Source organism: Natrix helvetica, assembly GCF_964273705.1.
Source record: "Natrix helvetica genome assembly, chromosome: 3".
In the NCBI taxonomy this organism is placed as follows: domain Eukaryota; kingdom Metazoa; phylum Chordata; class Lepidosauria; order Squamata; family Natricidae; genus Natrix; species Natrix helvetica.
In genome coordinates, this window is record NC_138549.1 from 176135999 (window position 1) to 176162264 (window position 26266).

A 26266-nucleotide genomic window follows, 5' to 3' on the forward strand; every position below is an offset into this window, starting at 1 on the left:
ACTTCCCAAGGGGAGCGGTTGCACGGGCGGAGGAAGGCTTCTGACGGTCAGGAAAGGTCTCCTTAGGTCCACCTGGATTCGTCTCCAGCCGTTGATCCTGGCTTTCATGGGCTTCACGCACACGCACACGCACACAAACACACCCTTAGTCCTTCTTTTCTCTTTCTCCCTCCCTCCCCCTTTCTCCATTTCTCTCTCTTCTCTCTCCTTTCCTCCCTCCCTCTTTCTCTCTCTCTCTCCTTCCCCCTCTCTCCCTCCCCCTTTTTCTCTCTTCTCTCCCTCCCATTCGCCTTCCCTCCCTCTCTCTCTTTCTCCCTCCCTCCCTCTCCTTCCCTCCCTCTTTTTCCCTCCCTCCCTCTCCCTCCCCCCTCTTTCTCTCTCCCCATTCTGCCTCCCTTTCTCGCTCTCCCTTCCTGCCCCCTCTCCCTCCCTCCCTCTTTCTCTCATCTCTCTCCCATTCTCCCTATCTAGCTCTATCTATCTATCTATCTATCTATCTATCTATCTATCTATCTATCTATCTATCAATCATCTATCTATTTATCATCAGTGGAATGGCTTGCCTTCTAGCGTTGTACGCGTTCCATAACTCAAGATGTTGGACAACCTTCCTTCCTTCCTTCCTACCTATCTACTTACCTATCAAATATCCATCTTTCTTTCTCCCTCCCTCCCTCCCTCCCTCCCTATCTATATTATCTATCATCCATCCATCCATCCATCCATCCATCCATCCATCCATCCATCCACCTGTCTATCATTTATCTAGATCAGGGGTAATCAACCTTTTTATACCTACTGCCCACTTTCGTATCTCTGTTAGCAGTAAAATTTTCTCACCGCCCATCGGTTCCACAGTAATGGCGATTTATAAAGTAGGGAAGTAACTTTATTTTATAAAATTTATAAAGCAGAGTTACAGCAAACCCCTACCGCCCACCATGAAAGCTGGAATGCCCACTAGTAGGCGGTAGGGACCAGGCTGACTACCACTGATCTAGATAAATAAGACAGATAATTATCTCTATATATATCTGTTTGACTATCATCTCTCTATTATCAATATATCCTCTACCCATCCATCCATCTATCAACCCTTCCTCCCTCCCTCGGTCTTACCGTGTTTCCCCAAAAATAAACGCTTGGCCTTATTTTTGGGGAGGCCTTATTATTTTTGGGGTGCAGGAGGCAGCAAGTGTGGTCACCTCATGGCTGCAGCTGCGTTGCAATATTTTCAGGGAGGGATTATTTTCAGGGGGGGCTTATTTTAGCACATGAGCTCAAAAGCCTGATTGGGCTTATTATCCGTGGAGGTCTTATTTTCAGGGGAACAGGGTAGAAATCCTGACTTTTCGGGGGGGGGCTGATGGGGGATACCGCATCTGTGTCATCCCCAAAATGCATAGAACCAGCCTCTTCTATTTGCTGGCCACCTCTGGTTAAAGCTCCTGGGGCTATTTTAAGGTGTGGAGAAGAAGCAGGCCACCCTGATTGGGCTTCCATGCAGCAAGTCCTTCCCAATGCATGAAGGTCACCGTCCAATTGTGGGAAGCAGGCCCTACCGCTATCTTGGAGTCAGTTGGAGGGAAGGCGGCAAGGAAAATTCCCGCCCGCCCGTTGTAAAACTTTAGACTGCGTTTGCGCAGGACACTTGACTTCGGTTAACCTCTTTGGTGAGTGTTTACACAATGTGCCGAATAATTGTAAATTAATCCAGTGGGTTAGAGTTGTTGAGCTACTCAAGGTTGATTGTAGCCAAGCACATTTCGGAGAAAGGGGTAAAGAGAAAGTGGAAGTGGGGTTGTTTTTTTTACAAAGTGCTGCGTGCGGTTAAAAAACAACAACTCTGCATTTGTTTTGCTTTTTGAAATATTAAAAAAAAACTTTTCATAAATCAGATCTTATTTCTTTGTTTATTTGACTTCTATAGCTACCTATCTCAGCAAACAATTCTTGAGAGTCTCAGTTTTAACTTAATAACAACAACAATAACAACAACAATAATAATTTAAATGCCGCTCGGTGCTGAGAGTTGTGGGTGCTTTGTTCTTTGCTTCTGCTTTTTCTTGTTGTTGTTGGATTTGCTTTATTAAGAAGCAAAAAATAACCAGGAGAATCCTGGAAAAAAAACGCAGCCTGCCATATATAGTGTGTTCTCGGAATACATCTGGTTAGTTATGCTGTGCCAACTGAACCTAACTTTTTGATCTTTGGTCCTGGGTTGTCTAACAACAGCTGGTTGGCCCAAAATTGCTGCCACAGTGAGAGGGTCAGCATAATAAATTGAATAAGGAACGAAAGGTAGAAAGAAAGAAGGAAAGAAAGAAAGAAGAAAAGAAAGAAAGAAAGAAAAAAGGAAAGAAAAAAGGAAAGAAAGAAAGAGGAAGGAAGAAAAAGAAAGAAAAGAAAAAGAGGGGGAGGGGAGAGGAGGAGGAGGAGGAGAGAGGAAGGAAATGAAGAACAAGAAAGGAAGGAAGGAAGAGGAAAGGGGAGGGGAGGAGAGGCAGGAGATGAAGGAAAGAAGAATAAGAAAGAAAAGGAAAAAGGGAGGGGAAAGGATGGGAGAGAGGAGAGGAAGGAAACGAAGAAGAAGAAGGAAGGAAGGAAGTGGAAGGGAGAGGGGAGGGGAGGAGAGGAAGGAAGGAAGAAAAAGAAAGAAAAGAGAAAAAGAGAGGGGGAGGGGAGAGGAGGAGTGAGAAGAGAGGAAGGAAGGAAGGAAGAAAAAGAAAGAAAGAAATTCACGTATTCTGTTGTGCTGCCTATTCTTTGAAATTTCATTCTCATCCCTGATGAGGTTGATCTCACCCTACCCCACCCCATCCAGCCAGCCTTTTGCAAAGCTCTCAAGATGTGGTTGTGTTCTGGGGGGTGGGGGTGGGGGCAGAATGTCAGTAAAAGCCCGTGGGAGGGTTGTTTTAATCATTGTTTAGTTTGTATCTTGGCTGCCTGGTCAGTGTTTTTGTCGCTGTTTGTCTCCTGGAGAGCAAATGATGGAGGGAGGGCCGGCGTCACCGAGATGTAAATTGAATAAACGAAATAACAACTTGCACGGGTATCTACTCCTCTTATCATTTGAATTAAACCCACTCTCTTACCATCCATTCTGGGTTAATAGAGAGGCTGTAATAGGCCAGGAATCGTGGTTTGATGGTTCAGGGTGGTTTCTCTTGATACGCCTTCCCATGCTTTTAGGATTTCCAAGTGTTGAAGGTGTCTTCTACTATCGGAGCCACGCTGACTCCTCGCTGGTGTACAAATATGTTGTCCTCCTTTTACAACAGCTCATTTTAGTGACCGTTCAAACTTAACAACAGCACTGGAAAAAAGTGACTTACGATCGTTCTCAAACTTACGACCATTGCAGGTCTCCGTGATCACGTGCTCAAAATTCAGGCGCTTGGGCACTGACTCATATTTATGACGGGTGGGGGGGTTGTCATGTGATTCTCCTTGTTTCTAACTTAACCACTGCAGTGATTCCCTTAACAGTGGTGGCAAGAACGGTCATAAAATGGGGCCAAAATTCACTTCACTGTCTCATCCTTGACTGGGGTCGTAAGTCGAGGACTGCCTGTGACATGAAATAAATCCCTGGAGCTACCCAATCTGTCAGAGGATACTTTCTCGGGGGTCAATGCGTCCTGCAAACTCAACTGCCAGATCTTTAGCTGATGTGATTAACGGTGTTGTGTGAAGGCAGGTGTTGCAGTCTATCATATGGACAGCCAACCATGGGTAGATTCTCCTGTCACCAGCAAACCAGGTTCTGCTGGGTTGTGCAAATGAAACCGTCACAAGATCATGGATGCACAACATGATTGCATCCGTGGTCATGTTCTGATCTAGGCATGCTGAGAAAGCGTAAGCCACAATCTTAGTCCCCAAAACACTCTTGAATTTAGACGGCTGGGAATTATGGCTATTCACAGCCCGTAATGATTCAGAAACAGTCCATGAAGAGTCCGACAGATGTCTGCTCGAGTTGCCACCGTCTTTCAAGGGAAGGTTGATAAGCGCCCACCTTAATCGCCTTTGAAACGCTGCCAGAGACCTAACTGCCAGTTAGTTTTGCAAGGCCAAATTTAGCACAGAGTCCAACAGAACTTCTCAAAGCTTGAACCGACCAGAACGAACAAAATTGCTTCCTGCAAAAGCTCACGTCCCATTCGCTCCTCTTTTACGTCTTATGGGAGGGGCCAATCATCTCCAAGCCTTACTCCGGAGTCGACCCTTTTGTCTTAATTGTTCTTGCCTTCTGGCAGCTCTGCACATGCGCGCACTGGGAACAGGCTCCCCCTGTTCTTCTGCCTCGCTGATGTCAGGCTCCAGAGGCAGCACATAACTCCCAGATGGCTCTGGTCCCCTCTCTGCCTCTGATGCAGAGTCCTCGTCCGAGCCTTCCCCAGACTCCAGGACTGGCCCATGTTCCTCCCCAACCTCCTCACTGTCCGAATCTGCTGCCAGCTCTGCAGACGGACCACAGCAGGTCAGCCTGCCCTGCCTCGTCATGGACCTTTCTGGACTCCAGATGTTTGTCTGGACCAGCGGCAGACTGTCTCCTGGACACCTGGGCTCCAATTGGACAGTATTAATAAATGAATAGATACTTTCTTTATTTAGGAATTCTACCTACTGCCCATTTCACTATCCAGCGTGACTCTGAGTGGCTTACCGTGAGATAAAAGCATAAACATAGGAGCATTAAAATTAACAGCTGCCCAGAATACCCTGAGAGATTCATCCCCATGTAATGCGAGAATGACTGTTGGGTTAATTTTATTCCTGATCTGGGGCAACCCTGCCTGAATATTCTGGATGCAAGAGGTAAGGCTGTGCTCACAATTTCCTGGTAGGGAGAACAATTAACCAGTGGAACAGCTTGCCTCCAGAAGTTGTGGGTGATCCAACACTGGAGGTTTTCAAGAAAGATTTGACAACCATTTGTCCAGAATGGTATAGGGTTTTCAGCCTGAGCAGGGGGTTGGTCTAGAAGACCTCCAAGGTCCCTTCGAACTCTGTTCTTCTTTTAAGGACTATGATAACAATCTTCCAGTATTTGAGGGGCTGCCCCAAAGAAGAGGGGGTCAACCTATTCTCCAAAGCACCTGAAGGCAGGACAAGAAGCAACGGATGGAAACTAATCAAGGAGAGAAGCAATCTGGAACTAAGGAGAAATTTCATGACAGTGAGGACAATCTGTGGAGCAGTTTCCTTCCAGAAGCTTTGGGTGCTCTAACACTGGAGCTTTTAAAGAAGAGATTGGACAACCAATTGTCTGGAATGGTAGGGTATCCTGCTTGAACAGGGGGTTGGACTAGAAGACCTCCAGTGTCCCCTCCATCCTGGTTAAATGATTGATTCAGAAGATGCATACATGAAAGCAGTCTTCCAATATTTGAGGGGCTGCCACAGAGAAGAGGGGACCGATCTGTTTTTCAAAGCAGGGGTCTCCAACCTTGGCAACTTTAAGACTGGTGGACTTCAACTCCCAGAAATCCACAAGTTGAAGTCCACAAGTTTTAAAGCTGCCAAAGTTGGAGACCCCTGCTTCAAAAGCATCTAAAGGCAGGACAAGAAGCAACAGGTGGAAACTAATCCAGGAGAGAAGCAACCTGGAATTCAGGAGAAATTCCATGACAGTGAGAACAATTAGCCAGTGGAACGACTCGCCACCAGAAGCAATGGGTGCTCCATCACTGGAGGTTTTCAATAATAGACTGGACTACCATTAGTTGAGGAGTTGGACTAGATGATCTACAACCCCCCTTCCAACTCTATTAACCTGTTAAGGATGGCACGGTATAAGCTCTCCTGCCTGGAGCAGGGGGTTAGACTAGAAGACCTTGGAGGTCCCCTCCCAGCCCTATGATTTTATGTTCTAAACACGAGTGACTGATGAATCCTTATCATCTGGTAGCATTTGATGAGAGGGAATGGTGACCAATGGTCACTAAGTCTTTTAACGCCACGCTTCGTTGGCATGAGCCTTGAGGCAGGAAAGATAGGCAGTCAAGAAAGCGGAAATTATTCCTGGGTTCAAAGCCAATTTTCTGAACTTGAGAACTAATAAAAGAGCTTTTTAATTCAGCCGAGGGAAAGGGGCAGGCCGAAAGGCTGAGGGCATCCACCACCCTAAATTTGGTTATCTGAATACAGCTGTAGATTAGGGGTCTCCAAACTTGGCAGCTTTAAGACTTCGACTCCCAGAATTCCCCAGGGCTGGCTAGGGAATTCTGGGTGTTGAAGTCCACAAGTCTTAAAATTGCTAAGTTTATGTTGTAGATAAAACACCAATTATTATTGGTGTCTCGTCTAGCAACATTTTCAGCATCAAAAAAAATCATCCCAGTTAAATTTGGGTTTGCTTCTCTTTTTTTTATTATTATTAAAAACAGTTGGGTCCTTGCTTTGCTGCCAAAATCTCTGCGGATCTTGGTGATCGCAGATCTTTCCCAAAATCCTGGAGATCCACTTTGGGACACAGGTAAATGTAAAATACCACGGTAAATTTTCTACGAGTGAATTACAATACCAGTTTGTTAGCAAAGGGTTTTGAAACTTCACTCTCATCTTTATTAATTTATTATTATTGTTCTTCCTGGTATCTAGTTTGTCATGAATATAATATATCAATGACAGGTTAATAATTTGCAAATAAATTTAAAAATGGGGGAGGGGGCTGTTTCGCAAGGGGTGGGAACTAATATTGAGTCATGCAATAATCAATATTCAACCAGGCAATATAGTATGTATACATGTTTTAATTCAATTCAATGTATACTGAGGGTTTTTATTTGTCCTGATCTCTGTAATAAACTGAATTGAATCGAATGTATCTATGTTTTGGCTTTCTTTTTCTATTTAATGCACTTTTTAAATGTTTTATTGCATTTTTTCTTCTTTGGTTTTTTTTAAAAAAACTTTTTTTGGGAGTTTTGCATTTTAAGTTTTTTTCGACTAAAATAAAAATAGTACATCTTGGGAAACCCAGTTCACTATTTCTAGAGGGCTTTGAGTTGAAAATCCTTCCGATGGGAATTTGGGAATCTTTAAGGGCCTGTTGGTTGCGATAAGCGATCGGAGCAGTAGAAAAATATGCCAGCTTCGCCTGGCACTGCCCACGTTTTCCCATTCCTCATCTCCAGCTCTGCCTGGTCCTTTCTTTTTCCTCTTAGGGATGATGACGGACGAGATCCTTCTTGCCTGGTCCTTCATTTCCTTCCCCATCGTGGGAATCTCCTTGAATCTTCCCCAAAAAACTTTGGAAAGTTTCATTTAAGACAGCTGGGCAGACAGGAAAAGGTGTCCTTCACTCGTATCAGAAAAGAATCCATGTGTTTGACCCCGCGGGGGCTGGTGTTCTTGGGCCCCGGGACCGGCCAAGCCCGCTCTGGGCTGGGGGGCTCCAGCTTTCGGCCAGATAGCAGAAGACCTCGGAGGGCTTCGCGGTCGTTGAAAAGGGCTCCTCGGGGCGGAGGCTGAAGTTTCCGGCGGATCTGCCAAGGACAGATAAGGCAACGGGTGAGAGTTAGGGGAAATCCAGGGTGGATCTGGGACTTTCTGATTTTCGTTTTATAGGGTGCAAATTCCAGATCTAGCTTTAAACTGCCTTTCCCAGCAAGTTTCTGAAGGCAGAGAAAGGGGCAGACTTTTTGAGATTAGAGTTTAGAGGTTGGAAGTGGACTTCAACTCCCAGAATTCCCCAGCTAGAGGTTAGAGATTGGAGGTGGACTTCAACTCCCAGAATTCCCCAGCCAGCAACTAAGGAATTCTGGGAATTGAAGTCTACATGTCTTACAGCAGCCATGTTTGAAAAACAGCTAGAGATCAATCTTTAGTAATAATAATAATAATAACAACAGTTCCTAGGTCCTTGGTTAGGACTCGAGCTGTTGAGCTACCAACCAGCCCCAAAGGCTGTGAATCTCACCAAAGAGTAACAAAATAATAATAACAACAACAACAACAACAACAACAACAACAATCCAGGATACAGGAAGTGAGGAATGAGTTGCTTCTAAAGAGGGAAGATCCCTTGGCCGATCCGGTGCCCTCTACATGGGTGGGCTAAGCTCTCCCAGCAGGGCAGGGGGTCAATCCCCAGGGACAGGAAGGAGGTCCCAGGACTTCTCTGTGCTTGACGCCAAAGCAATGCGGTGGTTTTATTCAGGGCTGCCTGCTTTATGGGTAGAACCTTGACTTACGACCACAATGGAGCCCAGAACGTCTGCTGCTAAGCAAGACAGTGGTCAAGCGAGTTTTGCTCCGTTTTATGAGCTTATTTGCCACCGTTGTTAAGTGAGTCACTGCAGTTGTTAAGTTAGTAACAGGGCTGTTAAGTGAATCCGGCTTCCCCACTGACTCTGCTCATCGCAAAAGGGGATCACGTGAGCCCGGGAAGCTGTGCCCGTCATAAATATGAGCCAGTTGCCAAGCGTCTGAATTTGGATCCCGTGACCACGGGGATGCCGCAGCGGTCATAAGTGTGAAAAAGGGTCATACATCACTTTTTGTAACTTTGAACGGTCACTAAACGAACGGTTGTAAGTCGAGGACTTCCTGCATTGGTAAACTAATTGTAAACCGAAAATTGAGACACTTGGCAACTGACTCGTATTTATGACGGTCGCAGTGTCCCGGGGTCCTGTGTGATCCCCTTTTTCTTTTTTTTTCTTTTTTTTCAAAAAGTTTTATTGGTTTTTTAAAACATTTATAAGGAAAAGGGTAAGTGGAATGGTATACAAATTTTGGCAGTTGCAAGTATGGCAGACGCCCCCTCCCTCCAAACTCATAAGGTACATCTATGTATAAAACATTAATATAAAATCGTATAAAATCAGCATATCACTTCTATAAAAATATTTCAATCAGCTTATATATTATAATATATAGTCTAGGTATAATTTCATTATTACTTTCGGTCTGTTTATAACAATGTGACTTTTTTACTCATTTTTGTGATCTGAGCTTTCTTAGTGTTGCCCCTTCTTCCCCTGCTGGCAGAGCTCCGGCCCCTCCCGTGTCCTGTGTAACCGTTGAAGAGTCTTCTGTTTTTTCTAGGATTGCTTTATTTTTTTCCATAAAGGCCTGAGCCTCTATGGGTGTATTGATTCTAATTCTTGTCTCCTCCCAGAATATCAGCATCCCTTCAGGCATCAACCATCTAAACCACACCCCTTTCTGGTATAATTTATTCACCAATTGCGAATAATTTTTCCTTTTTTCCCTAATTTTTTTTGGGATCTGTTTCAAGATGGTTATCTCCCTGTCGTGATATGTCAATGCTTGCCCCCTTTGTACACCCAGGATTGTATCTCTTGTGCTTTTCCTAAGAAATTTGATATGGACCTCCCTGGGCACATTGTGTGTTCTGGCATATGCTGAGTTCACTCTATAGACCAGGTCTATCTCCCATTCCATCTGTTGTTTATCTTTGTGTATGTATTCAGCTAAAATATTAGTCATGATGTCCCTTATATTTTCCCCATCTGCTTCTATAACATTTTGAAATCTAAGATAAAAGGACATTCTCTCAAACTCTGTTTTCATTTGTTGGATATCAAGTTCTTTGTTACCCTTCTGCAAAGCTTCAACACCCCCCCCCCTCGCCTCCACCACCCCACCCTCCACGAGGTCCAGTCTCTGTGAGTTCTTATAAATTTGGACTTGATTCTCTTTAATTTCCTCCTTCATTTCCTTCAATTGTTTCTTAATTTCTTCCTGGCCTTGTATGAGTTGCTGAAGCATTTGTTGCAAATCCATCTCTGTACTCTTGGGTTGCATTAGTTCTGTAATCTTTGACTGTGTGGCAGGACTGGATGTTGCAGATGTCGGTGCAGAGGTAGCAAAACCAGGTTTTCCAGGTGGTGGTCTTTTTGGAGACATAGTTTATAAAACAGAGAGATCAGTCAGTGTAGAGACTGGACAGCTGAAGAAGTAGAGCAGGCAGATGAGTTCAGGAGGCAGAAGATCCAAGCAGCTGGGAGTTTCTTTAGTCAGTCTAGCAACAGAGAAAAATTTTCTCTCCAGAGGGTTCAGAAAATGACAATCCACAAGAGATTCTTCTGGGTGGCACGGAGACAAAGACCGGAAGCCTGAGTTTTAAAGGTGGAGTCAGGTTTCAGAATTCATGAAGACAACGGAAGTGTGCCATCTTGCCCTGCCAGCTTTGGGCTCAGAGGCATAGCAAACTTTTAAAAGTTCAGAAGATTCTCAGTTCACCCATAAATTCTGGAGCTAAGTCCAATGAAAGTCACTTTTATAGGGGTGAGGCATCATTAGTTGGCTCTCCCCCCTCTTCCTTCCCCTGGGGGCGATAGCAAAATCTTTTCAAGCCGCTTGTCCAAGGGAGGGGGCTGTGTGATCCCCTTTTTCACCCTGCTGACAAGCAAGGTCATTGGGGAAGCCAGATTCACTTAACAATCATGTTAGCCACTTATCCACTGCAGTGATTCACTTAACAACAGTGGCAAGAAAAGTCGTAACTCGGAGCAAAACTCACTTAACAAACGTCTCACTGAGCAAGAGAAAGTTTGGCCTCAATTGTGGTTGTTAAGTCAAGATCTACCTATAGTGGTACTCACACTTATGACCGTTGTAGCATCCTCACGGTCACATGATTAAAATTCAGGTGCATGGCAAACTGACTCATATTTATGACGGTCGCAATGTCCCGGGGTTAGGCGATCCCCTTTTGCAACCTTCTGACTGGCAAAGTTGATGGGGGGAGCCGGATTCACTTAACAACTGTATGATTCACTTAACAACCTCCGCAAAAAAAAAAGTGAGTGATTCACTTTAGGACTGCATGGCTTAGCGATGGATGATCCAGGGACAGTTGTCATACATTGAGAACTAGCTGCATCATTACGAGGCCTTACCTTCTGCACTGACCGGCTACTTCCGAACTCCTCCAGCTGCCGACGGAAACCCAGGTTGGGGTTCGCCACTGGACGGACGGCCTTGACCGCTTCAAGGGCCTCCAGCCAGCCCAGCTGCGTCACCGCCATGAGGTAGGCCAAGACGATGGTGGTGCTGCGGGAGATGCCAGCTAGGCTGGAAGGGGAGTTGAAGGACAGGATTAGAACCCAGAACTGTCTTGCCCTCGGCCATCCACTCTCTGCCAGCTTCCCTGCAGAGACTTGAGTGACAGGGCACCCCAAAAGTCTCCAGGGACGTTTGCTGGTTGTTCCCACTTTGTCTCGGTTGACTTTGGCTTGGCGTAATGTGTGAACACGGTCATGTTGGCTTGTAAATCACGGCTTATGGGTTAGTAGAATGCGCGATCCCAGCCAGGCGGATTATGGTTAAATATTACACAATTAACCAGTGGAACAGCTTGCCACCAGAAATCATGGGCATTCCATCGCAGGAGGTTTGTAAGAAGAGACTAGACAGCCACTTATCTGAAATGGAATAGGTTCTCCTGCTTGAGCAGAGGGCTGGACTAGAAGACCTCCAAGGTCCCTTCCAGCTCTTTTTATTCTGTAATTCTGTAAGGGTCTCCTGCTTGACAAGGGGGCTGGACTAGAATACCTCCCAAGTCCCTTCCAACTCTTGTTATTCTATAATTCTGTAAGGGTCTCCTGGTTGAGCAGAGGGCTGGACTAGAAGACCTCCAAGGTCCCTTCCAACTCTGTTATTCTGTAATTCTGTATGGATCTCCTGCTTGAGCAGGGGGCTGGACTAGAAGACCTCCAAGGTCCCTTCCAGCTCTTTTATTCTGTAATTCTGTAAGGGTCTCCTGGTTGAGCAGGGAGTTGGACTAGAAGACCTCCAAGGTCCCTTCCAACTCTTGTTATTCTATAATTCTGTAAGGGTCTCCTGGTTGAGCAGGGAGTTGGACTAGAAGACCTCCAAGGTCCCTTCCAACTCTTGTTATTCTATAATTCTGTAAGGGTCTCCTGGTTGAGCAGGGAGTTGGACTAGAAGACCTCCAAGGTCCCTTCCAACTCTTGTTATTCTATAATTCTGTAAGGGTCTCCTGCTTGACAAGGGGGCTGGACTAGAAGACCTCCAAGGTCCCTTCCAACTCTTGCTATTCTATAATTCTGTAAGGGTCTCCTGCTTGAGCAGGGGGATGGACTAGAAGACCTCCAAGGTCCCTTCCAACTCTTGTTATTCTATAATTCTGTAAGGGTCTCCTGGTTGAGCAGGGAGTTGGACTAGAAGACCTCCAAGGTCCCTTCCAACTCTTGTTATTCTATAATTCTGTAAGGGTCTCCTGGTTGAGCAGGGAGTTGGACTAGAAGACCTCCAAGATCCTTTCCAACTCTTGTTATTCTGTAAGGGTCTCCTGGTTGAGCAGGGGGCTGGACTAGAAGACCTCCAAGGTCCCTTCCAACTCTGTTATTTTGTAATTCTGTGAGGGTCTCCTGCTTGAGCAGGGGCTGGACTAGAAGACCTCCAAGGTCCCTTCCAATTCTGTTATCGTTTCTCTCTTTATTTTTGGCTGGTTTCTTTTTTTGGATACCATTTTCCTTTTTTCCTCTCTACTCTTTCTGTGCCTCTATAAATCTTAATAGCATTGTCCCACTGAGTTTTGTTTTTTGTTTCTTTTTCTACCTTGTTAGTTTCTTGTTCATTCAGAGAAAAGCAACAAAGAGGATGAGGGGACTGGAGGCTAAATTGGGACATTAGGGGACTAAATAAGAGGATTAGGGGATGATTAGGGGACTGGAGGCTAAAACATATGAAGAACGGTTGCAGGAACTGGGGATGTCTAGTTTAATGGAAAGAAGGACCAGGGGAGACATGATAGCAGTCTTCCAATATCTCAGGGGTTGCCACAAAGAAGAGGGAGTCAAGCTATTCTCCAAGGCACCTGAGGGCAGAACAAGAATCAATGGGTGGAAACTAATCAAGGAGAGAAGCAACTTAGAACTGAGGAGAAATTTCCTGACAGTGAGAACAATGAATCAGTGGAACAGAAGTTGCCTCCAGAAGTTGTGAATGCCCCAACATTGGAAGTCTTTAAGAAGAAGTTGGATAGCCATTTGTCTGAAACAGTATAGGGTTTCCTGCCTAGGCAGGGGGTTGGACTAGAAGACCTCCAAGGTCCCTTCCAACTCTACTATTGTATTGTATTGTATTGTATTGTATTCTATTCTATTCTATTTGCATTCCTTGTCTATTCCTCTCCTATCTCCTGTTTCAATAGTTTTTCTGGTCTTTTTTTGGCTCTTTATTGTCTTTTAAGGTTGCTCATGCATTTTTAAATATTTCCAACAATACTATCAAACATCCCACTCTTCATAAACCCATCTTGTGGGTCCCAGACATATTCTGCACCCTAGGCCCACAAACCTCCCCCCCTCTGCCCCCCCCCATTTTTCTACCTACCAATGAACGAGGCAGCTTCCTCCTTGCAGACGACAGGAATGGATGAAACGGATGCATTTCTTAAAATGCTTCTTGCTGGACGGGGAGAAAATTGGGAGGAAGCAAACCACGATATTTTAAAAGGTTTATGACGCTTTAAAAGAAAACTCTGGCTACAGCTAGTCCTCAACGTACAAGAATTCATTTAGCGGCTGCTTTGAGGTTACCACAGTGCTGAAAAAAGTGACTTATGGTCCTTTTTTGCACTTACGACCACTGCAACATCCCCGTGGTCACGGGATCCGAATTTGGATGCTTAGAAACTGGCATGGACTTATGACGGTTGCAGTGTCCCTAGGTCATGTGATCATCTGGAGCCCTTTAAAAATGTGCGGACTTCAACTCCCAGAATCCCCTGGGGAATTCTGGGAGTCGAAGTCCGCACATCTTAAAGGGCTCCAGAACTGAAATTGAAGTCCACATATCTTGGAAGTTGGGAGTTCAAGTCCTCATGTTTTAAAGCCAACATAGCTGGCTGGGGAATTCTGGGAGTTGTAGTCCACGCCTCTTAAAATGGCCGAGGTTGAGGAAGGCTGCATTAGAGCAATATCTATCACGAGAAGATTGAACAACTCAAAGAACCGGAGTCTCCGATCTGCTCTACCTCTGTTTTACCTGGATTATAACACAATCAATCTGAATTATGTTTTAGGAGTGGTGTGGTGGCCTATCGGTAGAACTTTCGCCTCACAGCCAGGAGTTCCATCCCAGACAGAGGCAGATATTTCTCCCTCTGGGCACAATGTGAATATATCTGCTGAACAAAACTCCGCATTGGCGACAAGAAAGGCATCCAGCCATTAAAACACTCTGCTTGCTCCATTCAGATGCTCTGGCTCCACCCCACAAGGGATTATGGGGTCATTAAAAGAAGATGCTGAATCTAGATTATGTTTTGATGGACCCCGCTATCTGTTCCTCGTTAAAAAGAAAACAACATGGCTGAATCTATATATATAAAAACGGCTCTGTGTGTGTATGTTCCAGCATAACTCTGGAATGCCTTGAGCAATTTCAACCAAATTTGGTACACAGATGACTTACTCTCTGGAGAAAAATACTGTGGTGGTAAGACACCCCTAACACTCCCCAGGGTATGTGTTCTGTTAAGATACAGCCTGTTGTGCCTTACAATGGCTTCTACCGTACTGCCTTAAAATGGCTTCTACTGTACAGCGCTGTGGAGTTGCCATGGTAACGGCTTCACAGTACTCCACATGGGGGCTCCCTCTGGTAAGGAGGAAAAATCCAACATCAGAAATTGGGGCGACATTCAGGGAAGGAGGGTTGGGGTAAATAAATACCCAGGCAGCGCCGGGTTATCAGGTAGTAAATAAAATAAATACTTACATGTTGGCCTCAGGTGTGTCTGGCAGGACGATCCGAAGATAAGTGATTCCCTAGAAGAGAACATCAATAGCATTGAGGAACATCTCCAGAACCTGAAGTCAACTTCTGAAGTCCTTCAGATCTTCTCACTTTGATATCTCTGAGTTCAATATTACCTCATCACCTCTAGCTAGCATTAGTGTGGGGATGAGGGGGGGCTGGGGATGATGGGAAGCATGATCCCATCAGAGAAATGGGGATCCCATCATGGGGATTGAAGATAATACCAATCCTTTTCTCGGTTCTCCACAGCTCGCAACTGGGAGACAAGCAGGTAATCCTTGGCGTTCATTTAGTGCAGGGGTGTCCAAACTTGGGAACTTTAAGACTTGTGGACTTCAACTCCCAGAATTCCCCAGCCAGCTGGCTGGGGAATTCTGGGAGTTGAAGTCCACAAGTCTTAAAGTTCCCAAGTTTAGACACCCCTGATTTACTGGCTGTTTGAAGTTACTATGGCACTGAAAAAAGTGACCTTTTTACATTTACAACCATTGCAGCACGCTATGATCACGTGATCAAACTTTGGACGCTGTGGCTTGCCAGCGGCCAGAGGAGCTGGCAGCAGATTCGGACAGTGAGGAGGTTGGGGAGGAACCTGGGCCAGTCCTGGAGTCTGGGGAAGGCTCTGATGAGGGCTCTGTGTCGGAGGCAGAGAGGGGGCCAGGGCTGTCTGACAGTTATCAGCTGCCTTCGGAGTCGGAGATCAGTGGAGCAGAAGAACAGCTGGAGCCTGTTCCCAGCGTGTGCATGCGCAGAGCTGCCAGGAGAAGGGAACAGCTAAGGAACAAGGGTCGACTTAGGAGTAAGGCCACAGGTGGAAGATGAATGGCCCCTCCCATAGGAAATAAAAGAGGAGCGAAAGAAGAGTGGGCTTTTGCAGGAAACGATTCGTTTCTTCGATTCGTTTCAGGAGTGTGAAGATCTGTCTGTGAATCTCAGAGACTCTGTGCCAAGTCTTTCCTTGCACAGCACCTCATTTGGAAACTATTGACATGGCAGCTTTCCAAGCTAGATAAGGTCTGTGGTCATAAATACTCCTTTGAAAGACTGTTTGCCAGGCGTTTGCTGAAGGTGAATGAGAGGAATTCACATTCGTTTAATAAAAGGGGCTTTGTGGGGACCAGGACTCTGCCTCGTGCTTTTTGGGAAAGCCTAGGTCAAAATATTTATGACAGTCACAGAATCTCCTCTGGTGACCTTTCTTTCAACCAGCAAAGTCACCAGGGAAGCTTGTTGTTGTTAAGACTCACTTAACAACTGTGTGACTGGCTTAACAACGGCAGTGGTTCCCTTAACAACCGTTGCAAGAAAGGTCGTAAAACGGGGCAAAACTCACTTGCCTTGTTTAGCAAGGGGAATTTGGGGGATTCAGTTGTAAGTTGGAGTGGTATGCAATGTTCCCTCTAATTTTTTTTCGATGTGAGCAGAAAAGTATAGTGTTTGAGCGGCACATTTTCATGCCTGAGCACCTGAATTTTTTTCACAGATGTCACCTAAGACAACAACGAAATCAGTATTATTTGAAACTCAGAGTTATGTTTCTTCAAGGTACTCGCTTAATTCAAAGTGTTATATAATATCAGTATCACTTAACAACGCTCCTGCTTAGCAACCAAAATGTTGGCTCAGAAACTCTGGCATTTGAAGCACGCAACTCTTAAAGCTGTCAAGTTACAAGACCCTTGCACCCCTAACCCTTTAGGAAAAAAACCCAGGGGTCTTCAAACCTGACAGCTTTAAGACTTGTGGACATCAACTCCCAGAATTCCTCCTCCAGTCCTGTTGGCTCAGGAACTCTGGCATTGAAGTGTGCAAGTCTTAAAGCTGTCAAGTTACAAGACCCTTCCACCCCTAGAAAAAAAACCCAGAGGTCTTCAAACCTGACAGCTTTAAGACTTGTGGACTTCAACTCCCAGAATTCCTCCTCCAGTCATGTTGCAGCGACATCATCTGCGTGGATCTGCTCCATCATTGCTTTCTTCATTGTGGGCAGGGCTGCTGCTGAAGATGCCGACGAGCTGCTACCTCCTCCTCCTCCAACAGCACCACCAGATTTGCTCCTGAGCTCAGCGCTGGGTTACCCCTGCCCGTTCCTCCTCCTCCGTGCTTTTGAGGAGCCATGAGGCTTTTTTCCCCCTGCCCCCCCGCCTTCCTACTGTCTCCCGCATCCTCATGGCTCTTCAAAAGCACGGCGGAGGAGGAGGAGGGGGCAGGGGTAACCCAGCGCTGAGCTCAGGTGCTCCGAGCGGAGGGGAGGCGGCGCTGCCACGCGCAGGGATGCCGGCTGGAGCTTTGCCGGCTTCAAGTCAGTCGCAGCGCCGGGCGGCAAATCCGGCAGTGCTGCCTGTTAGAGGAGGTGGCAGCAGTTCTTCCGGTGGCGGTGGGGGCTTTGGGGCTTCACAACTAGCCTCAGTCGCCCCGTGCTCCTCAAAGCAAGTCTGGGGAAGTCCTTTGCGGGCGGCCCGTTCTAGGTGCCTGCAAAGGACCTCCCCAACCTCCGGAGCCTGTGGCAGTAGAAATCACTGCGCGGCAGTTGAAAACTGCTGCGTGGTGTTTTCTTGCCACCTGCACGGCCGCACAGCCGCGCACCTTAGAGGGAACGTAGGTATGGTGGCCTAGAGGCGGAGTTCTCGCCTCACAACCAGGAGGCTGTGAGTTCGATCCTAGGTAGAGGCAGGTATTTCTCTCTCTGGCACAATGAGAATATTGTTCTGACCTAGGCTTCCCCCAAAAAGTATAAAGAAGAGTCCTGGTCCTGACAAAACCCCTTTTATTAAATGAACATGAATTCTCCCCATTCATATTCCGCAAAGGCCTGGCAAACAGTCTTTCAAAGAGCATTTATGACCACAGACCTTATCTAGCTTGGAAAGCTGCCATGTGAATAAGTTTCCAAGGAAGGTGCTGTGCAAGGAAAGGCTTGGCACAGAGTCTCTGAGATTCACGGACAGATCTTCACACTCCTGAAACGAATCTAACGACAGAACGAATGAATCGTTTCCCGCAAAAGTCCCCTCCCCTTTTGTTCTTCTTTTATGTCCTCTGGGAGGGGCCATTCACCGTCCACCTGTGGCTTTGACTCTCAAGTCGACCCCTGTACTTTAGCTGTTCCCTTCGTCTGGCAGCTCTGTGCATGCGCACACTGAGAACAGGCTCCAGCTGTTCCTCTGCCTCACTGCTGACTAGCTCCGAAGGCACCTGATCACTGCCAGACGGCCTCGGCCCTGTCTCTGCTTCCAACTCAGAGCCCTCATCCGAGCCTTCCCCAGACTCCAGGATTGGCCCAGGTTCCTCCCCAACCTCCTCACTGTCCGACTCTGCTGCCAGCTCCGATGGCCACAACAAATATATCTGCTGAACAAAACTCCGCACCAGTGACAGGAAGGGCATCCAGCCATTAAAACACTCTGCTAGCTCCAGTCAGTTACCCAGACTCCACCCTACAAAGGATTAGGGGGTCGTTAAAATATGGTTATGATTTGTGGTTTCAAGTTAAGCATTTAATGCAATAGACGCAAGCCTCATAACTTCCAGTGGGCCTGATTTCCAAGGACCAACATCCTTGGAAATTCTGCTGCCTCCAGCTTGATGCCGTATCTCGGGTTGTCACGTTAGACGCTCCCCCCCCCCCCGCATGTTATCTCCGTACCGGAATGAAGGGCTGTGGGGACTCATGAATGGAGACGATGTGGGTGATATCATTCTTGCTCAGCTGATCGAGGTCTTTGGCATCTAGGAGAGAAGAAGGAGGAACACAGAGTGATTGTTAGAGGCCTCCTTCCCTCCCCATTCTACGCAGATGCTCTCAGCGCATGTCCAGCAGAAATGCTGACACATCAGCACACAGAGCGTCCCACATGCGCGGAGGCCTGGCATCTGTGCCACACATGCTCCACCCACTGGGACATCCTGAAGCAGGCATAAGAATAGCTGGGCCATTAGAAGGGCATGGCATGGATTGCATAAAATAGAAAATAGTATAGAAAATAGCATAGAATAGAATAGAATAGAAATTGAAATAAATAGAATAGAATAGAATAGAATAGAATAGAAATTGAAATAAATAGAATAGAAAATGAAATAATAAAAATAGAATAGAATAGAATAGAAATTGAAATAATAAGAATAGAATAGAACAGAATATGAAATTGAAATAATTGGAATAGAATAGAAATTGAAATAAGAATAGAATAGAATAGAAGAAATTGAAATAAATAGTAGAAATTGAAATAATTAGAATAGAATAGAAATTGAAATAATAGGAATAGAATAGAATGAAATAAATAGAATAGAATAGAAATTGAAATAATTCGAATAGAAATTGAAATAATTAGAATAGAAATTGAAATAATTAGAATAGAATAGAATAGAATAGAATAGATCAGAAATTGAAATAATTGGAATAGAATAGAATAGAATAGAATAGAATAGAATAGAAACTGTAATAAATAGAATAGAATAGAATAGAAATTGAAATAATTATAATAGAATAGAATAGAACCAAATAGAATTTGGAATAACTAGAACAAAACAGAATGGAACAGAAATAGAATAGAGCTGGAAGGGACCTTGGAGGTCTTCTAGTCCAGCCCCCTGCTCAAGCAGGAGAACCTCTATACCATTTCTGATGAGTGACTGTCCACTTTTCTTAAATAAACCCAATGTTCCTTTGCCAAATCCTAATTCCGAGCCCCGTGCATCATTTGATATCCACAAATCGGTCGATCCACATCTGCCAGATCAAACCTGTGGTTTATTTATTCCAGCTGTGGACTCATTTTCCTTTCTGCTTTGCAGCTCAGCCTCTGGGAACCCTTTTCGTGCAAAAGTATTTACAGCCAGTCCTCGACTTACAACCGTTCGCTTACTGACTGTTAGAAATTACAACGGCAGTGAAAAATAAGTGACTTAGAACCGTTTTTCACGCTTACGACCATTGCAGTTTCCCTGTGGTCACGTGATCAAAATTCAGACACTTAGCAACCGACTCATACTTATGACGGTTGCGATGTCCTGGGGTATGGTCCTCGAGTTACAACCACACCCGAGTCCAAAATTTCCATTGCTAAGCAAGGCAGTTAAGTGAGTTTTGCCTCATTTTGCGACCTTTCTGGCCACCGTTGTTAAGTGAATCGCTGCAGTTCTAAAGGTTGTTAAGTGAATCTGACTTCTCCATCTCCTTCTGCAACCTTCTGAGAAACACAGTCGATGGAGAAGTCAGATTCACTTAACAACCTTTAGAACTGCAGCGATTCACTTAACAGCTGTGGCAAAAAAAGTCGTAAAACGGGGCAAAACCCACTTAACTGCCTTGATTAGCAATGGAAATTTGGGACTCAGTTGTGGTTGTAACTCGAGGACCATTTCTAGACACGGCCACACGGCTGAATCTGGGTTTCCCCCTTGACTTTGGACATCAGAAGGTCACAAAATGGGATCACAGGGCACAGAAAACCGTTCTGATACCTGCCAGTTTCCCAACATCTGAATTTTGATGACACGATCACGGTAACGCTACCGCGCGGATATGTGGGAGAAATAGTCATAAGCAGAGGTGAGTTGCTCCCCATTTGGCCCAGTTCAGCCGAACCGGTACTGGTGATTCGGCCTGGGTCACAGAACCAGAATTGACTCAGGCTGGCCATGCCCCTGGGCCAGTTCCCCGATCTCTTCTGCCACTGGCATGTGCATGCACAGAACAAATTATGATCAATGATGCCAGGGGTGGGTTCTGGCTGCTGCTACTGCCGGTTCACTCATGCGTGCATTTGATGAGCGCTGCACATGCTTGCACAATGCAACAAAAATGGCAGAAACAAGATGGTGGCACCTATGGAGCTGCCGAGAGAACTCTTTGGGGGGCATGGCCAGCCTGGGTCACTGCTGGTTCCAGGGACCTGGGCCGCCAGGTTACTACCGGTTGGTCCGAACCAGTCTGAACCGGTAGGAACCCACCTCTGAATTGCACATGTGCGAAGAACACACAAAGCGAACCGGTACCAACCGGTACAGGAACACACCCTTGGTCATAAGTCACTTTTCTCAGCAGCGTTGTAACTTCGGATGGTCACTAACTGAGCTGTTGTAAGTTGAGGACGACCTGCATGTATTTCCCTGGGTTTTCAAAGCAATGTGTGTGTGTGTGTGTGTGTGTGTGTGTTTGTGTGTGATGTTCTTTAAGAGTTCTTAGGAGTTCAGCTGGCGGAGTCTCCAGCTCCTTTTTCAGGCCTGGCTGAACAGCTGGCATTACTCTCTGGGGTATCACTGCCCCCACCCCACCCCACCCCATGCCCCCGCCCACCCAAAAGGCACACCGTGGCTGCTCTTTCCGGAGCGCATGCTGAGGTCATCAGAATTGCATGCTTGCGGGCAATCTGAGCGCCAGGAAACAAGGAGTGCAGGCAGCAGCTACTCCTGCGTAGACTGCGGGGAAGGCTCCGGGGGGGGGGGGGGGGGGGGCTCTTCTTCCTGTCACCCTCCCCCCTCCCCCATGACTTGCCTCCCCCCACCCCTCCCCCTTTTTAATCCTGGCCACAACTCCAGGATTAATGTCTTTTAGTGATTGGACTTTAAAAATCACACCCTGCCTTAATTTTGTGTCTAAATAACTCAAGGCGATGCACAGACCTACGTCACATTCCTTGTTCCTCCTCTTTTTCCCACAATCACAACCCTGTGAGGTGGGTTGGGCTGAAAAGAGAGAGGGGGAGGGAGGGGAGGAGAGGGAGAGAGAGAGGGATGGAGGGAGAGAGAGGGGGAGGGGGAGGGAGAGAGAGAAAGAGGGAAGGAGGGAGGGAGAGGGAAAGAGGGAGGGAGGGGAGGGGAGAGAGAACTACAACTCACTGTCTCCTAGTTATTTGGTCAACTGGCTTTCTTCTTTTTCTTTCTTTCTTTCTCATTCTTTTTCTTTCTTTGTCACTTTCTCCTTCCTCTTCTTTTGTTCTTTTTATTTCTTTCTCTCCCCTTACTTCTCTTTCTCTCTCTCTCCCATCCTTTCTTTCTTCTTCCCTCTCTTTTTCTTTCTTTCTTTCTTTCTTTCTTTCTTTCTTTCTTTCTTTCTTTCTTTCTTTCTTTCATTCTTCTTTCTTTCTCTCTCCCCCTCCCTCCCTCTTTCTTTCTTTTTCTTTCTTTCTCTCCCTCCCTCCTTCCTTCTTTCTTTCTCTCCCTCCCTCTTTCTTTCTTTCTCATTCTTTTTCTTTCTTCTTCACTTTCTCCTTCCTTCTCCCTTTTTTCTTTCTCTCTCTCTCTCCTTCTCTTTTTCTCTCCCTTCCTCTCTTTTTCTTTCTTTTTCCTTCTTTCTTTCTCTCCTTCTTTCCCTTTCTATCTCTCCCTCCCTCCCTCCCTCCCTCCCATCCTTTGTTTCTTTCTTCTTCCTTCTCTTTTTCTTTCTCTCTTTCTTTTACTTCTCCCTCTCCCTCTCCCTCTCTTTCTTTCTCTCCTTCCTTCTCTTTCTCTCTCTCTCTTTCTTTCCCATCATTATTATTTTTACAAATAATTCGAGGAAGCAAATTATATCCAACACCCCCTCCTCCTCCTCCTATTTTCCTTACAACAATCCTGCAAGGTGGGTTGCGCTGAAAGAAAGAAGGAGGGGGGAGGGAGAGAGAGAGAGAGAGAGAGAGAGAGAGAGGGAGAGAGAGAGAGAGAGAGAGAGAGACTGGCCCAAAGTCACCCACCCAGCTTTCCTGCTTAAGGCAGGACTAGAACTCCCCATCTCCTGGTTCCAAGCCTGGCGCCTTCACCACTAGGCCAAGCCATCTCCTTGCAGGGGGAAGGTGACAGGGGACGTAGACGTACCTGCCCGCTGGCTGGGCATGTCTTAAAATCTTGGCCAAGCTGAGAAAATGCCCACCCCCTCAAACCAGCTAGCTTGATTCATCGCCTCTGTGACAGGTTGACTCTTCACTTACCTACGATGTTCCCAAGGAAGAGACCAGGAAGAATCTGTAAAAGTTTTTTTAAAAATATATATTAGTGTACATAATTTTTATGATTCACACAACCCTGTAGCCTGGCCTACAAAGCCCCAAATATAATACAATAATACAATAGTAGAGTTGGAAGGGACCTTGGAGGTCCTCTAGTCCAACCCCCTGCCTAGGCAGGAAACCCTATACCGTTTCAGACAAATGGCTATCCAACATCTTCTGAAAGACTTCCAGTGTTGGGGCATTCACAACTTCTGGAGGCAACTTCTGTTCCACTGATTCATTGTTCTAACTGTCAGGAAGTTTCTCCTCAGTTCTAAGTTGCTTCTCTCCTTGATTAGTTTCCACCCATTGCTTCTTGTCCTGCCCTCAGGTGCCTTGGAGAATAGTTTGACTCCCTCTTCTTTGGGGCAACCCCTGAGATATTGGAGGACAGACAGACAGACAGACAGACAGACAGACAGATGATATAGATAGATAGATAGATAGATAGATAGATAGATAGATAGATAGATAGATAGATAGATAGATGAGAGAGAGAGATGTTATCTCCTTGATTAATTTCCACCCATTGCTTCTTGTTCTACCCTCAGGTGCCTTGGAGAATAGCTTGACTCCCTCTTCTTTGGGGCAACCCCTGAGATATTGGAATAATGCTATCATGTCTCCCCTAGTCCTTCTTTCTCTTAAGCTAAACATACCCAGTTCCTGCAACCGTTCTTCATATGTTTTAGTCTCCAGTCCCCTCATCCTCTCTGTTGCTCTTCTCTGCACTCTTTCTAGAGTCTCCACATCTTTTTTACATCGTGGCGACCAGAACTGAGTATATATATAAATATATATATTAATCTAAACATGTGTATTAATAGTAGAATGATAAGGATTGAAGAACTGGAAAGAACATGAATAGAAATACCGAAAACGTATAAATGATTGTGATGGATACTAGAACTGGAGATATTGAAAAATGGAAGAATGAAGGATGGAACTTTGATTTAACTAAGGAAATATGAACAACAAAACAGGCGGAAAACACGTCTTTGAATATTATAGCGATACGAAAAGGGGGGGGAGTTAAAACAGGGATAGAAAATAGTGGGGGGGGGATAATAATGATATATTAATATGTTAAGATATACAAAAGGACAGAAAGATGGTTGAGAAAGAAAGGGTGATAATAGAAGAGATGTATAAATAAAATGGAACAATGGACATGAAATGTAATAAGACTATGTTTATGTCTACTGAAATGTATGTTACCCAGCTACCACACCATTCACACGTTGATATGTATAGAGAATATTAAAAAATAAAAATTTGATTGAAAAAAAAGCACCCAAAACTTGACAACTTTAAGAGTCTTAAACTATGCTGGCTGGAGAATTCTGGGAGTTGAAGTCCACAAGTCTTAAAGTTGCCAAGTTTGAAGACCTCTGAGACAAAGGCATCGGACAGGTCACAATTTATCACTTCACCCAAAACCGACCCAAGTCGGGCATCACGTTAAATCGGAGTATAATTTATTTAGCAATGGGTGGGTGGAAACTAATCAAGGAGAGAAGCAACTTTCGTGACAGTTAGAACAATGAATCAGTGGAACAGAAGTTGCCTCCAGAAGTTGTGAATGCCCCAACACTGGAAGTCTTTAAGAAGATGTTGGATAGCCATTTGTCTGAAACGGTATAGGGTTTCCTGCCTAGGCAGGGGGTTGGACTAGAAGACCTCTGAGGTCCCTTCCAACTCTGCTATTCTATTCTATTCTATTCTTATTTTTTCAGGCCACTGGAAGCCAATATTTATGCTGGCTAAAACCCCAGTTTAGAGGTTTTAATATGTCAACCAAGAACAGGAGAAAAAAAATAATACATTTCAGATTGACTGAACCACCAGCTGATTTTGCATGCCCAACACAAGCAGTCCTCGACTTACGGCCACAATTGAGGCCACAACTTCCTTTGCTAAGCGAAATGTCACTTTAGTGAATTTTGGCCCATTTTACGACCGTTCTCGCTACCGTTAACTGAATCCCTGCAGCTGATAAGTCAGTAACGTTGTTGTTAAGTGAAGCTGGCTCCCCAGCTGACTTGGCTTGTCAGAAGGTCGCAAAAGGGGATCACGTGACCCTGGGACACGGCGACCGTCGTAAATATGAGTCAGTTGCCAAGTGAATTGAATTTTAACCATGGGGATGCCCCAACGGTCGCAAGTGTGAACAAAGAATCCTAAGTCCCTTTTTCAATGCGTTTGTAACTTTGGTCACTAAGTGAACGGTCATAAGTCGAGGACTACCTGTAATTTATTGCTTCAGGCCTAACACGTCACACTTGTGGGTTAAACCCCCCAGTTTAAGGTTTAACGTCTCACGCAAAGCCAGAACAACAAAGAACGAGGTGGAGGGAAAAAATAAATAAATGTCAGAGTGACAGATTCAAAGTCATCCAGCTGATTGTTGTTGCCTGGAGGCAGGATTAGAACCCGCATCTCCCGATTCCTGGTCCAGAACTTTCCCCGCTACACTCCTAAGTGACTCACAAGAGAACACAACACCCTCATCAAGGTGAGGCATACCTTTGGTTTTGTCTCACTGTCCTCAGAGAAAGTTGACAATACGACCACTTCTCCCAAAAGCCAAAAAATGAAGAATCACCACCTTACAAAATATCTCAAAATCCTCATTGTAATTGTCGGATGTAAATTGGGGAAGGGGCACATTTCACGTGCTTTCTCCTTCTTCTTTCCCCTCTTACTGTAAACTTTGCAAAGATGTTATTTAAAAAGTTAAAAATCTGATTTCCTACCTTATTCATGCCGTTGCCCATAATCTTCCAAAGTGACCTTAGCAGCTTCGCAGGGCAGACCGAATGTCCTGGGCACGAGACCCCCCTCTCTTTATCCAAACGTCCAGCAATGGCCACTTCCCTGAGGCAGGCTCTGGGTCAAGATTTACAACCCCAGGCTGGCGGCCTTGGCCTGTCCCCAAAACAGCAGATCTCCTGGTGTGCGTGTGTGTCTGTGTGACAGCTGCGTATTTTGTGGCAGGGAGTAAAAATCTGCAGAGGCAGATTTTTCTCCTCCTCCTCCTCCCGGAAAGTGGTTCTTTCCTTCGCTCACGCACTCGTTTGCTCCTATCATAATGCCTTTTCCAGGGTTGGAGAAAACCCCACCTCCTTGCAAATTGGGGATGGGGGTGGGGAGGCTGTGAGAGAATCACCCTGGCCTGGTTTGCGTAGTTGTTGCGAGCGCACAAGGCGAAAGGCTTGCGATGTGCAAAGAGAATGCATTCTTTTGTCTCCCAAGAGGAGGCAGCTGCGGCTTGCTGGCCTCGTGCCTTGGCACCGGCTGGCAGGGTGGGATTGCGGGTGGGGGTGGAGGAATAGGACCCCAGGATAGTCCGTATCAGCAAAGCAAGCCCCCTCCCCAACCCAGTTCTGGAAGGTCACCAGGGCAGCCACGGATGAAGCAGGCCCAGAGAGAGAAGTGCCAAGGGGCAGGCAAAGTGTGTCTGTGTGTATGTGTGTGTGGGGGGGGTTGTGTCATTCCAAGAAGTATGGGGGGGGAGGGAAGGGGAG

General features: G+C 45.8%; 1 protein-coding gene across 1 annotated transcript; it reads right to left on the reverse strand.

The window, feature by feature from the left end:
* Positions 1-6917: 6917 nt before the first annotated feature.
* On the reverse strand, positions 6918-25913 carry DUSP15 (dual specificity phosphatase 15). Its single transcript, XM_081949842.1, has 7 exons — positions 25496-25913; positions 22680-22713; positions 18419-18501; positions 14731-14780; positions 13342-13416; positions 10881-11055; positions 6918-7496 (listed from the first exon to the last, which is right to left on the reverse strand). Exons 1-7 carry the CDS (start codon positions 25514-25516, stop codon positions 7272-7274), a joined length of 663 nt encoding a protein of 220 aa, XP_081805968.1. The 5' UTR covers positions 25517-25913; the 3' UTR covers positions 6918-7271.
* Between the last annotated feature and the right edge of the window lie 353 nt (positions 25914-26266).

Bases quoted from the DNA above. Each gene is read 5' to 3' on its own strand.
- DUSP15 (XM_081949842.1), bottom strand. From the start codon at position 25,516: ATGGGCAACGGCATGAATAAG. The intron at 13,417-14,730 runs GTAAGTATTTAT...CTCCCCGTCCAG, and splicing joins GACACACCTGAGGCCAACAT to CAAGAAGCATTTTAAGAAAT. The intron at 7,497-10,880 runs GTAAGGCCTCGT...TGTCCTTGGCAG, and splicing joins GTAGCCGGTCAGTGCAGAAG to ATCCGCCGGAAACTTCAGCC.